This window comes from Ailuropoda melanoleuca, chromosome 1 (genome assembly GCF_002007445.2).
Source record: "Ailuropoda melanoleuca isolate Jingjing chromosome 1, ASM200744v2, whole genome shotgun sequence".
In the NCBI taxonomy this organism is placed as follows: Eukaryota; Metazoa; Chordata; class Mammalia; order Carnivora; family Ursidae; genus Ailuropoda; species Ailuropoda melanoleuca.
This window is the reverse complement of record NC_048218.1, coordinates 141,064,175-141,076,945: the sequence shown is the minus strand read 5'-3', so window position 1 is coordinate 141,076,945 and position 12,771 is coordinate 141,064,175. Positions and strand designations below refer to the sequence as shown.

At 35.2% G+C, this 12,771-nt stretch overlaps 1 protein-coding gene across 3 annotated transcripts in view; it reads right to left on the bottom strand.

The window, feature by feature from the left end:
* CDK14 (cyclin dependent kinase 14) overlaps positions 1-12,771 on the bottom strand; it is a 546,012-nt gene that overhangs the window by 283,372 nt on the left and 249,869 nt on the right. For all 3 annotated transcript variants that reach the window (XM_034667605.1, XM_034667608.1, XM_034667609.1), the window contains one exon: positions 2,227-2,289. In XM_034667605.1, the coding sequence (XP_034523496.1) occupies positions 2,227-2,289 (63 nt within the window). The remainder of the gene's footprint in view (positions 1-2,226; positions 2,290-12,771) is intronic.

Genomic DNA, 12,771 nt, shown 5'->3' with positions numbered 1-12,771 from the left:
AGTCAAAGTTTGCTCAGAGTAGCTGCTGATGTCCACTGAGACTGGCAGGCTCCTAGGCTCCCCTTGAAGGGTCTCACTAGCTGGGTTCTCCACAGATCCCTAGGGTGAAAGTAGGCAACAGGAGTATGGATGTACTGTACTGTTGGTTTTGAACCCAATCAACCGTAAGAAGAGAACATTTAATGTGTAAATGAGACAACTTGAAATGTTTTAATGTTAAGGGAAAGAAAAGAACAAAATTATGTTCATGTTATGATATTAATGTTTGGAGTTGGACTTAAACACAGCAAGATTAATAAAACACATCTTACCATCTGTCAAAATTTCTTCCCCAATCTAACTACCAAAAAAACTGTCTATGTCAATGGATACTGATTTTGAAGAAAAATGAACAGTCATAAAATTTAAAAGATTTCTATGAATAAAACAAAACAAAAAGTGCACAACAAAAAAAGAGCTTTATGAAACAACAGACTATAAGTACCATGTTGATTCTATTATTTATCTAAAACCCAATGTTTTTTCAGCGTTGTTACAAGTTTGTGCATTTTAAAATTATACAACATAACTGGCCATTGTGAAAATCTTCATTAATGCCACAAATATTAATAAGCATCTGCAACTTATTAAAAGTAAGAAAATAAATCATAGAAAAATGGACAATATATAGGAACAGGCAACATAATTACACATGGTCAAGAAATGTGAAAAAAAAATATTACTAATAGTCAAGGAAACACTAATATAAAAGATACTCTGTTTTTGCTCATCAGAATCGTGAAAATTACAAGGCGCCTGGGTGGCTCAGTCGTTAAGCGTCTGCCTTTGGCTCAGATCATGATCCCAGGGTCCTGGGATTGAGCCCCACATCGGGCTCCCTGCTCTGCGGGAAGCTTGCTTCTCCCTCTCCCACTCCCCCTGCTTGTGTTCCCTCTCTTGCTGTGTCTGTCTCTGTCAAATAAAAAAAATCTTTAAAAAAAATTTTTACAAAAATGGCAAAAATTAAAATGACTGGTTATACTCAATGCTCGTGAAAGTAGAGGAAAACAGTCCTTCTATAATGTGAAACCTCGTGGGCAAATGTCTCAATCAAATTAATTAAAACCGAAGTTATGTCTCTTAATAAAGAAAATCCATTAACTGATACACAAAAGAAGAATGTAAAGGTTTTATACTATTATTTACTCTAGAATAATTTATAGTAACAACATTCTAGAAACAACATAAGATCCATGAACAAGAAACAGATGAAAATCACGGTTCATTCATACTATGGACTCACATGCAGTTACTAGGAAAATTAAACTACATAGTCATTATTGATTTTAAAGGATATCCATGATATATTTTTAAAAATGCCATACAATAATATATATTGTTTTTATAGAGCAAAATAAACACACATGAAATACCATATGTAATACCTTTATAGGCAAGGGAAAAGTACAAAAGAAAGACGGTGCCTCTCGCAGAGAGTGGTGTAAATAGAGAATGAATGGGAAGAAATAGGCACAATTCTATTTTACATACATCCACGGTACTCAGCTGATTCTCAGGATCATGAAATGTAGTCATTTGAATTATAAAATGTGAGCACATCCTTAAACCTTCGGATATAACTTTGGTTATCTTCTGAATTGCTTACATATGTTAAGAAAGAGTCTCCTGTTCAAAGCATGAAATTTTGAGACCATTTCCAAAATGGTTGCTGGGTCAAATCTTAGAAAAACTCAGTTCTTTCGACACGTAGTAATCCAATTTGTAGTAAAAGAAATGAAAGAGCAGTAGGAAACCATTTTTATCTGTTTGTACATACAAATGAAAATATATGTACTGTGAACTCACCATAACATTGTTTTGGATCATATTTTATATTAAAACTTACTGGCACTTTAGTACAAAGGTCCAAGGTAAAGCTACCTAAGCCTCTCTTCTCTTAAAAACAGTGTTATAATAGTATTCTGTGGATCTCACTTATTATTAGCCAATGTTTCTCCATGAAAGGAAAACAGAATAAATTCTAAACAATAATATGCCAGTGAAAATAATTACTGTTTAAACTTGGTTTCCAATCACTAAACAAAGCAATAACCATGGTTCACTTCAATATCACACTTGTCTTTATACAACAATTCTTTTTTTAAGTTACAGTAGAGAGATTAGACTTCAACTAAAAAAATACACATGAAGAATGCTAACCCTCAGCTTAAAAAGATCTTTTCCTACCTTCACATTATCTGGATGCAGCCCCCCAGGGTGCTTGTCCATGTACTGACATAAATCAGTGTGCTAGAAGAAAAAAAGGAAAATGTATTAACATCCCTCTGGCTATAACATGATGAATCAATATTTTTCTACTTCAAAGTCACCACTGCCTTCTGAACAAAGCAAATATAAGACAAGTGGGTGGATTTTTTAGTGTATGTAGCTGAATGCTTCTCCACCCTTTCATTTTTAACCACAATTGAATCATTATCTTTATCTCTATGTTCTGTTTTATATTAAACATATCTGTGTATTAGAAAGAATTCATGTCCATGATTTGTTCAGTGTCTAATTTCCTAGTCATTGAAAATATATTTTTTAAAAAATTTAACTATAAATATATGTACCATAACTTAAAAAACTAAACCAACACACCCACATACACACACTAAACCAATTAAACTGCAGTTATCTCATATTCTTCAAGTGCAAATGCAAGTTATGATTATTTACTTTGTATGGGATGAAAATACTACAAATATATCATTCTAGAAAAATTAATCATTGGATTTATTTAAATTTCTCATAACTATATTCATTAAAAATAATTTAATAAGTTTCCAGAACTCCCCAATGTATTTGGCAAAATATACTTTGTAAATTAATATAAATACTTTCAAAATTATAAGTTAGGATGAATATATCCAGATACAACTTTTTTTTAGGTTTTTATTTAAATTCCAGTTAGTTAACATACAGTGTAATATTAATTTCAGGTATACAATTTAGTGATTCAACACTTACCTACAACACCCTGTGCTCATCACAATCTATAACTTAAAAGGAAGATCTCTAAATACATCTTATGCTGTTATTTTTTTAAATTATCTCAAGCTCAATTTGCTAACAATTCTATTTATTTTCTTCTTAATGCTTATTCTGCTTATATTATGAATTACACAGAAATTCAAAAAACATGTAGAGTTGCTATTCCAATTTTTTCCCTCTTATTAGAGGATACTATAAGATTTATAACAGTGAAACGTTTTATCATTCTGGAAAAGCCACTGAACGTGAGTATTTAGGCCCCATTATCAGGCTTCAATTATTGAAGATCTTAGAGTTTCATGTTATATTCAAGAATCTTGCTAAAGCCATCCTGACAATAGTTCAGACTCCTTTATTGAGTTTTTATCACATGCCAGGTGGTATTGCTGAGGATACAGTACAAAATTTAGCATTCATTCTTTATGCATTATGTACTTCTTAAGCCCTTAACTGTATTTCAGTTACTACACTGGTCGCTAAGGACACAGAACTAAATGAAACAGTTTCAAGTAGGAAAAAAAAAACCCAAAAAGCAGACGTACCAATAATTATAGTACACTATGTTGTATATTATTTTAGGAAAAGTCCTGGGTAATGTTTGAGGGCATAGCGGGGGAACTTATTGTGGTGTAGAGATGTTGGGAAAGCCTTTGGGAGAAGTTAGATGTGAGTAGAGAAGGAAAGAAGTTAGCCAATTTTAGGGAAAAAGGGAAAGAAAATAGGACTGAAGAAATGCTCTTAGAAAACGTTCTAGGGGCGCCTGGGTGGCACAGCGGTTAAGCATCTGCCTTCAGCTCAGGGCGTGATCCTGGCGTTATGGGATCAAGCCCCACGTCAGGCTCCTCCGCTATGAGCCTGCTTCTTCCTCTCCCACTCCCCCTGCTTGTGTTCCCTCTCTCGCTGGCTGTCTCTATCTCTGTTGAATAAATAAATAAAANTAGAGAAGGAAAGAAGTTAGCCAATTTTAGGGAAAAAGGGAAAGAAAATAGGACTGAAGAAATGCTCTTAGAAATGTTCTAAGACAATATTGCCTTCATCTTAGACCACACCCAAGGTGTTAAGCTTCAAAATCAAAGTCAAACTCCATGAGGACAGAAACTGTTTGATTTGGAAATCACTGCCTCTTCAGTCCAGGCAAAATGCCAAATGCAGAGAAGAACTGAAGAAAGGTAGAAGTAGTTTTATAGACAGCATAGCTCATTAAAAATGACCCTAAAATATAATTATAAGTTCCATGGAGTTTCTCCTGAGTGACTGCATTTACCAAACTGAGGAATGAATTCTAGTCCCCAAATTGCCACGTAACTCCATGTTAATTTTTCTGTCCTTTTGAATAGGGCTAACACCTCCCTTAAAGATTTTTGAAGAACAAATAAAATAGTACAAGAGAAAGTACTTTTTACCTATAACATAATAAACAAAAATGAGGTATTATTTAAGATATTGCCCATTATATACAACAAAATCCACAGAGGAAGAACTGTATCTCATTTGTTCATCACTTCACACATAACAAATAAAACAATAGAAAGTATATCTAATCTTATCAGTAATTATATATCCATGATATGTTACAATTCCTAATAAAAATGTAAAATCTCAGTATACAAAAGAAAATCCAATTTACACTGTTTCCAATATACAAACAAAAATGATAAACAAAAAATAGGAAAATAACAAATAATATATTTTATACTGCATATTTATGTTATTTATATTTTGTTATTCATATTGGTAATATCAATAAAAAGGAATCATCAAATCAATGTAAATATCAGACATAATAGAATTCAAAGAAAATGTATTAAACATTCACACACCTAACAACATGGCATATCAATACACAGCAAAAATTGGTAAAAATAAAAGAAGAAACTAATAATTTCACAAATCTTGAGGGACTTAGCTTACTTATTTCAAAAGTCAACAAATGGAATTGGCAAAAAAAAAAAAAAGGAAGGTTATAAAGGATATGAATAATACAATTAAATAGTGTGTTTACTTTTGTGTCCATTAAACTCATGCTACACATGCTTTTTAAACACAAAGGGCATACTCACAAAACTTGACAATGTATTAGACACAGATAAAGCCTTAAAAGTTAGAAAACAGAAGTCATAATGCATCCTCTTGCCATAACTAAATAAAATTAAAAGCAGAATGTAATATATTTCATCCACTCTAAGATGTACAATTCTTTTGATCTCTGACATTGGAATAACAGCATGAATTTGCTCTTCCCCAGGCAGTATTTGTAATGTAGTTGTCATTGCCTGTGTTTGAGCAAACTTTTTATTGTTATTACTCTGATGGCATGGGTCACCAACAAACAATGTAAGGACCACCTGAGGAAAACAGATGGAAGAATGAGATGTATTGTTATCTGGAAACCCATTTATTAAAAATTTCAGGTAAGATTCTATAAAGAGTGCCAGAATTAAAATATGTAGGGCTCCTTCTTTGGTATAAAGTGAAAACTCTGAATTTGATAAGAAAGTACTAAATCATAGTTTAATGGAGTGTATTTTTTTTTCTCTCTTACTAGTACACCAAGTCATGCTTCTTCTAGTCAACAGGGTCTTAAGTTCAATGATAGCAGAATAAAATAATGAAGGAAGACAAGCAGTTAAAGGGAGAGAATAAGAAAAGAAGGAACAAAGAAAGAAAATCTATTTTTATAGAATTTTTTTTAAAAGGAAAGAAAACCAAAAATGTTTAAATTATTTAAAAGTGATAGTAAGATACAACATAGATTTTAAAGCAATAGAAAATGGCCAGAACTTTATTGTCAGGGAAATATATATCTTTAAATACAGTCATTAATTTTAGTTTAAGAATGCCTGGGGAAAAAAAAAAACAATAACCAATAAACTAAAGCTAGAGAATACCAAAAAAAACAAAGAGACCCAAAGAAAATATATAGGATTAATGTAGTTCATAGCAGAAATTAATTAATTAGAAAACTAGAAAACAACAGGCTTGATCAATTAAGGAGAAACCCACTTCTCTGAAAAGCCCAAAAATATAGCCAGTGATATTGTAGTAGCATCACATGGTGACCGGTGGTGGCTACACTTGAGGTGAGCACAGTATAACATATAGAGATGCTGAATCACTATGTGGTACACCTGAAACTAAGGTAACATTGTGTGTCAACTATACTCAAATTAAAAAAAAAAAAAATTAAGCCCAATAAAACAAACAAACCTTGGAAAATTTGATTTTTTTTAAAGTGAAGGGTTTTGTTAAGATGTAATCAACATTCAGAATGAGAATAATGACATGACCAAAAATATGAAGATTTAAAAATATACAATAAACATAATACTATAAACTAAAAAAAGTATTATACACATCTTTAAACCAATAATACATTTGATATCCAGATAAAAACTTGTCTCTTAAAAAAAAAGTTATTAAATTTGATTCTACAAGAGATAGAAATTGAAGAGCTATACCTAAAAAAAAGTACTAGGTTCAGATGGGTTTAATGGAAAGTCTTCCAAACCTTCAAGTAGCAGATATAAATTATCCCAGAGCAAAAAAGTTTCCCACTCCTTCTTTAAGGTTGAAATGTCAAAGCAGGCAAAAAACAGTGGAGAGGTGATGAGAACTAAACCAACCTCTTAATGACCAAAGATGTATATAAATTCAAGTGACAGTAGGTACCAGAATTCAATATTGTATTAAAAGGCTAACACATCAGCACCAAACAAGGGTAAAGCTAGGAATGAAGAAATAATTCAACATAAGTGCACCTATTAATGTGAGCTTCTAAAATTAACAAATTAAAGAAGTGGAATGGTGTTGGGTACAAAGTTTTCATAGTATTATATATCTGACTTACTGAAATTTATTAAATGCTAATTTTAATAATAAAATATTAATAAATACATTATTAATAAATAAGATATATTAAATGCTGATTTTGCATAAATAAGACAAAGTCTCTGCTCTCATAGAGCTTACATTCTGTAGATTTTACATACTTGTGAATTATTATAATTTTTCTCCAAAAAAGTATTCAAGTTTATTGTTTAAAATTTTTAAAAATTCTACATCTGACTGAAATCATATGGCATTTGTCTTTCTCTGACTGACTTATTTTGCTTAACATAATACTTTCTGGCTCCATCCACATCATTGCAAATGGAAAGATTTCATTCTTTTTATGGCTGAGTAATATTCCATATTGTGTTTGTGTGTGTGTGTGTGTGTGTGTGTGCATACCACAGCTTATTTATCCATTCACCAGCTGATGGAATTTAAGAAACAAAACAGATGAACATAGGTGGAGTAAAAAGAGAGAGAGAGGCGAATAAAACAGACTTTTGACTACAGGGAACAAGACGAGGGATCCTGGAGGGGAGGTGTGCAGGGGGATGGGTTAAATAGGTGATGGGGATTAAGGAGGGCATTTGTGAGGAGCACTAGGTGTTGTATGTTATTTAGTGTTGAATCACTAAATCCTTCACCTGAAACTAATATTATACTGTATGTTAACTAACTGGAATTTAAATAAAAACTTGGGAGAAAAAATAAATAAAATTTTTAAAAAAATCTATAAGGAAGGAGACGTATCAGGAGTGGGGGGAAAATATTCATGATCCTCAAGGTACACATGATATCCTTCTAAGTTTATGACCAATGACATGAGCATTATGAAATTCAGGAAGGAGGTTTCCCCAAAATGAGATCTTGGGAAATTTAATAAAGAATTTTCCAAATCTTCTAAATTTTAAAATTTATATTTCCTTAGATGTATGGCATCAAAATGTGTGTGTGTGCACACAAACATCACATGCATATACACATGGCTGTCTAGCTATGTAACCTTGGGCAGGTTACATAACTTCTGCATATCAAGATTTTCATGCGTGTAATGAGAATAATCCTAGTACACCTACCTAGTACAATTTTATATGCAAATTAATGAGTAAATATCATAATGGTTTCAGAACACTACCTAGCACGGGGTAGATGCTACAGATGATGACGACGACGATTTTCTGTGGTGTGGGGATATCTGGGAGGATTACAATTAAAAATGGAATGACAAATAGAAAACTGGAACTTGCAGGGGTAGCATTTCATCCTCATATAATGTTCTTCCTGTGTGCATAACCAGACATTCTAATTCACACTCCTCCACTGCACTCCGTACACAACCAGTGAAACTACATTTAGGAAATACACGATCAACTTCAGATTGCTCTGGGTGATTAGGGGCAAGAATCTGAAGAATCTCATATGGAAAAAGAGGCAAGAGATAGTACAGGGTCCCGCTTTGTACCTGCTTTAAAAATGGTTTCTTTTCCCTCTCTCTCTTTTTTTTAATACACAGTATCATGCCTGGATCTACATTAGATGTGCCTAAATTACAAATTTCATTACATCTTTTCTTTCTTTTTTTTAAAAGAGTTATTTATTTGAGAAAGAGCGAGCACAAGCAGGGGGAGCAGCAGTGGGAGAGGGAGAAGCAGGTTTCCCGCTGAGCAGGGAGCCCAACGCAGGACACGATCCCAGGACCCTGGGATCATGACCTGAGCCAAAGGCAGATGCTTAACCAACAGAGCCACCCAGGCGCCCCACACATCTCTTCTTTCTTATTTCTTTCCTCAGTTCAACTCATTGGATTATATGACCTTTATGATTTGCACGTCTGGAAATACAGTAAGCAACTTAATAACAATGCTAGAAGATACTTCTTTGTCATTCCACTCTTTAAAGTCATACTGGTTTTAAACAGAGGGCCCCTATGGCATATGACCAACAGATCAGAATCCCCTGATGAGACAGATAATCTCAGATCTCTCTGGCTTGATCTCTGGCTATTTCTCATTTTGATACTAAAAGGAGCAGGTCACTAGACTAGACGCCTGGTGAGTACAGATCAAAGACAATTTCTCTTCACCCTCCCATCTCTGTCTTGGCTCTTGGCTGACATCTCTTCTTTCCTTCACTACATTACGCTTCACCTCATGTTCCCACACCTCCCTCTATTCACTCCATCACTGCTGCTGTTCCTCAGGGTAATGCCTTTAGAAGCACTTGTGTCTGACAGGTTTATACCTGAACGCCTAAGAACATCTCATCAATCTTCCACGTAGTGGATGGTTTTAAATGAAGCTATCAAGTATGGCTAGACTTACAGACCAAGCAGGAGACAAGAATGAGAGCAGAAAGGGACTCCAAAGACTCAATCCCTACACTAGCATGAATTTCTTTCAAAATGAGTTTCCTCTTTCCTCACTGTCGATTACCCATCAGGCAGCATTTATTTGGTTATTAACATAGAAGTTTCTAGGAGAAGGAATTTGAGGAACATACCCGAACTCCTAACACCCTGAACATAAATGCTCTCTGTAAAGGAGTTTGCCACACTTATAATTCGGGTTTCCCCATACTGATTTGATTACTTTGTGGTTGGATCACGTTAGAAAGAAGGAGAGAAATCTCCCTTTTATAAAAAAAAAGGGGGGGGCAGGATATAGAAAGACCACAGAAAAATTGGAAAGACTTTTTATTCATAAGCACTTTCACACAGTAGAGTCTCTGTAAATTTCAATCGTATGGAGACCTGAGAACTGCATGATGAACAGCCATGAGGCTTAAAGGGGAACACATGAAAGAAAACTACAAAGACAAATTATGAATATAATGACCATTTCAAAACAGGCCTGAGCGGAGAACAGACCATTAAAAGAGGACGGGGAAAGAGAGGCCACCCAGAGAAAAAGATGAGAAACAAGCTAGACTATGACACTCAGCTCTTCATAGTTTCCACTCTCCATCCCTTACTCTGTTTCAAACTGACTTTGGGTCAGGAGAGAGCAGCAATGTCCCTCCACTGAGAGCCACTGGTAAAAAGGCTCTCTGGACACCACAAACTCAGCCAACGTCTCAGGCATGAAATTTTACCCATATTCCAGGGCAGAGAAAAGTCACTAAGTCCATGGTTAAGTAGGCTTCGCCATTCAGTATGTGCCTATGTTTCTTTTTTTAATCAACATATTATCCATGAAGTGAGATTTTCCAATCGCTGGACTTCAAATGATCAAACCTCCTACTCAAGAGACATCAAGTTCTTCCGAGAAATTATGCTTTTGCATTACCACTGGCTTTCGGACTGAGCTTTCCTCATCAAACAGGAATCCAAATAAAGCCCCTTCCCAAGCACATGCATTTGTTTCCATTGTCCTATGCTGTTAAGTATGGTCCCTGCTATATTTGGCAGCTAATTTTGATGTTCTTCAGAAGCACTGCCAAAATATGACATTGAAAATAGCATAGCCCTATTTTTATCATGTAGGCTAAAAATAAGGAAGTCTTTCCATGGGGATAACCAACAGAAATCCTCATTCTGAAGTTGTGTTAAGCTTAGCCTCCACAGCCTTTGCTTCTGTTTCATTTACTTTCCCATTTGACAGTGAGAGGAGAGTCAGTACATTCAAGCCTGGTATAATTTTTTTATATCATTAAAAAAACACTACTTCACAAGAACAAGAATATGGAAAGAGTCCACAAGATAATAAGACTAATTCTGAATTTCTTTATTCTTAAGGGATAGGCTTATTTTATGTTTAAATGCCAAGGTTCAGGTACAGTTTCATTTTGAAATTCATGAAAACCTGATTTTATAAAACAAAACAAATTAAGTGGGAACATGATAAAAAAAAAAAAAGATGGGATAACTAGTTGATAAACTAGTGCAAATTGGAAGCATAAAAATATAGAGCCCCCCCTTTCCCTGATTGATTGTTGATTATTTATGAAGCTCACTGGTCCTCATCCCAGTTTGACTCTAGACACTCCTATCTCTCCCAGGTCGGTGACTCATTATAAAGAACCCTTAAATAGTACTCTCACTGGTAAGAGATCACATTAAAAAGACTGCAAATTTCGAAGAACAAGGGCAATTATTTCCACTCTTTGGTGGTAGTGCAGGTGGTTCCCAGATTAATGGCCACAATGGTAACTGTTAGTGGGACCAAAGCAGCAACTGTGGCAGATGTTTACTTGTGAGGCTGTCTCTATTACCGGCTAATGTCACCTTCATTACCACTGTCCCATGTCTGGAACACACCACAGGCATTCTAACTAAAACCACACTTGAAGGGTAGCTGTGAACTTTGGTAGAACTCACGATCATTTTAGTTTTTAATCTATTTCACCTGAAGCTCATTAAAGTCATGTAATTCACTGGGGAATAGTTGCTGCTAGAGGCAACTGAAGAAAACTTATAGAAGTTGAGCCCTCCTTTCTTCTACAGCAATCAATGCCATTCTCCTCTAGCTATAATCTCTGTTTTAATCAGCCTACGCTCTTTCCTCAGTTCAACTCATTGGATTATATGACCTTTATGATTTGCACGTCTGGAAATACAGTAAGCAACTTAATAACAATGCTAGAAGATACTTCTTTGTCATTCCACTCTTTAAAGTCATACTGGTTTTAAACAGAGGGCCCCTATGGCATATGACCAACAGATCAGAATCCCCTGATGAGACAGATAATCTCAGATCTCTCTGGCTTGATCTCTGGCTATTTCTCATTTTGATACTAAAAGGAGCAGGTCACTAGACTAGACGCCTGGTGAGTACAGATCAAAGACAATTTCTCTTCACCCTCCCATCTCTGTCTTGGCTCTTGGCTGACATCTCTTCTTTCCTTCACTACATTACGCTTCACCTCATGTTCCCACACCTCCCTCTATTCACTCCATCACTGCTGCTGTTCCTCAGGGTAATGCCTTTAGAAGCACTTGTGTCTGACAGGTTTATACCTGAACGCCTAAGAACATCTCATCAATCTTCCACGTAGTGGATGGTTTTAAATGAAGCTATCAAGTATGGCTAGACTTACAGACCAAGCAGGAGACAAGAATGAGAGCAGAAAGGGACTCCAAAGACTCAATCCCTACACTAGCATGAATTTCTTTCAAAATGAGTTTCCTCCTTCCTCACTGTCGATTACCCATCAGGCAGCATTTATTTGGTTATTAACATAGAAGTTTCTAGGAGAAGGAATTTGAGGAACATACCCGAACTCCTAACACCCTGAACATAAATGCTCTCTGTAAAGGAGTTTGCCACACTTATAATTCGGGTTTCCCCATACTGATTTGATTACTTTGTGGTTGGATCACGTTAGAAAGAAGGAGAGAAATCTCCCTTTTATAAAAAAAAAGGGGGGGGCAGGATATAGAAAGACCACAGAAAAATTGGAAAGACTTTTTATTCATAAGCACTTTCACACAGTAGAGTCTCTGTAAATTTCAATCGTATGGAGACCTGAGAACTGCATGATGAACAGCCATGAGGCTTAAAGGGGAACACATGAAAGAAAACTACAAAGACAAATTATGAATATAATGACCATTTCAAAACAGGCCTGAGCGGAGAACAGACCATTAAAAGAGGACGGGGAAAGAGAGGCCACCCAGAGAAAAAGATGAGAAACAAGCTAGACTATGACACTCAGCTCTTCATAGTTTCCACTCTCCATCCCTTACTCTGTTTCAAACTGACTTTGGGTCAGGAGAGAGCAGCAATGGGATAACTAGTTGATAAACTAGTGCAAATTGGAAGCATAAAAATATAGAGCCCCCCCTTTCCCTGATTGATTGTTGATTATTTATGAAGCTCACTGGTCCTCATCCCAGTTTGACTCTAGACACTCCTATCTCTCCCAGGTCGGTGACTCATTATAAAGAACCCTTAAATAGTACTCTCACTG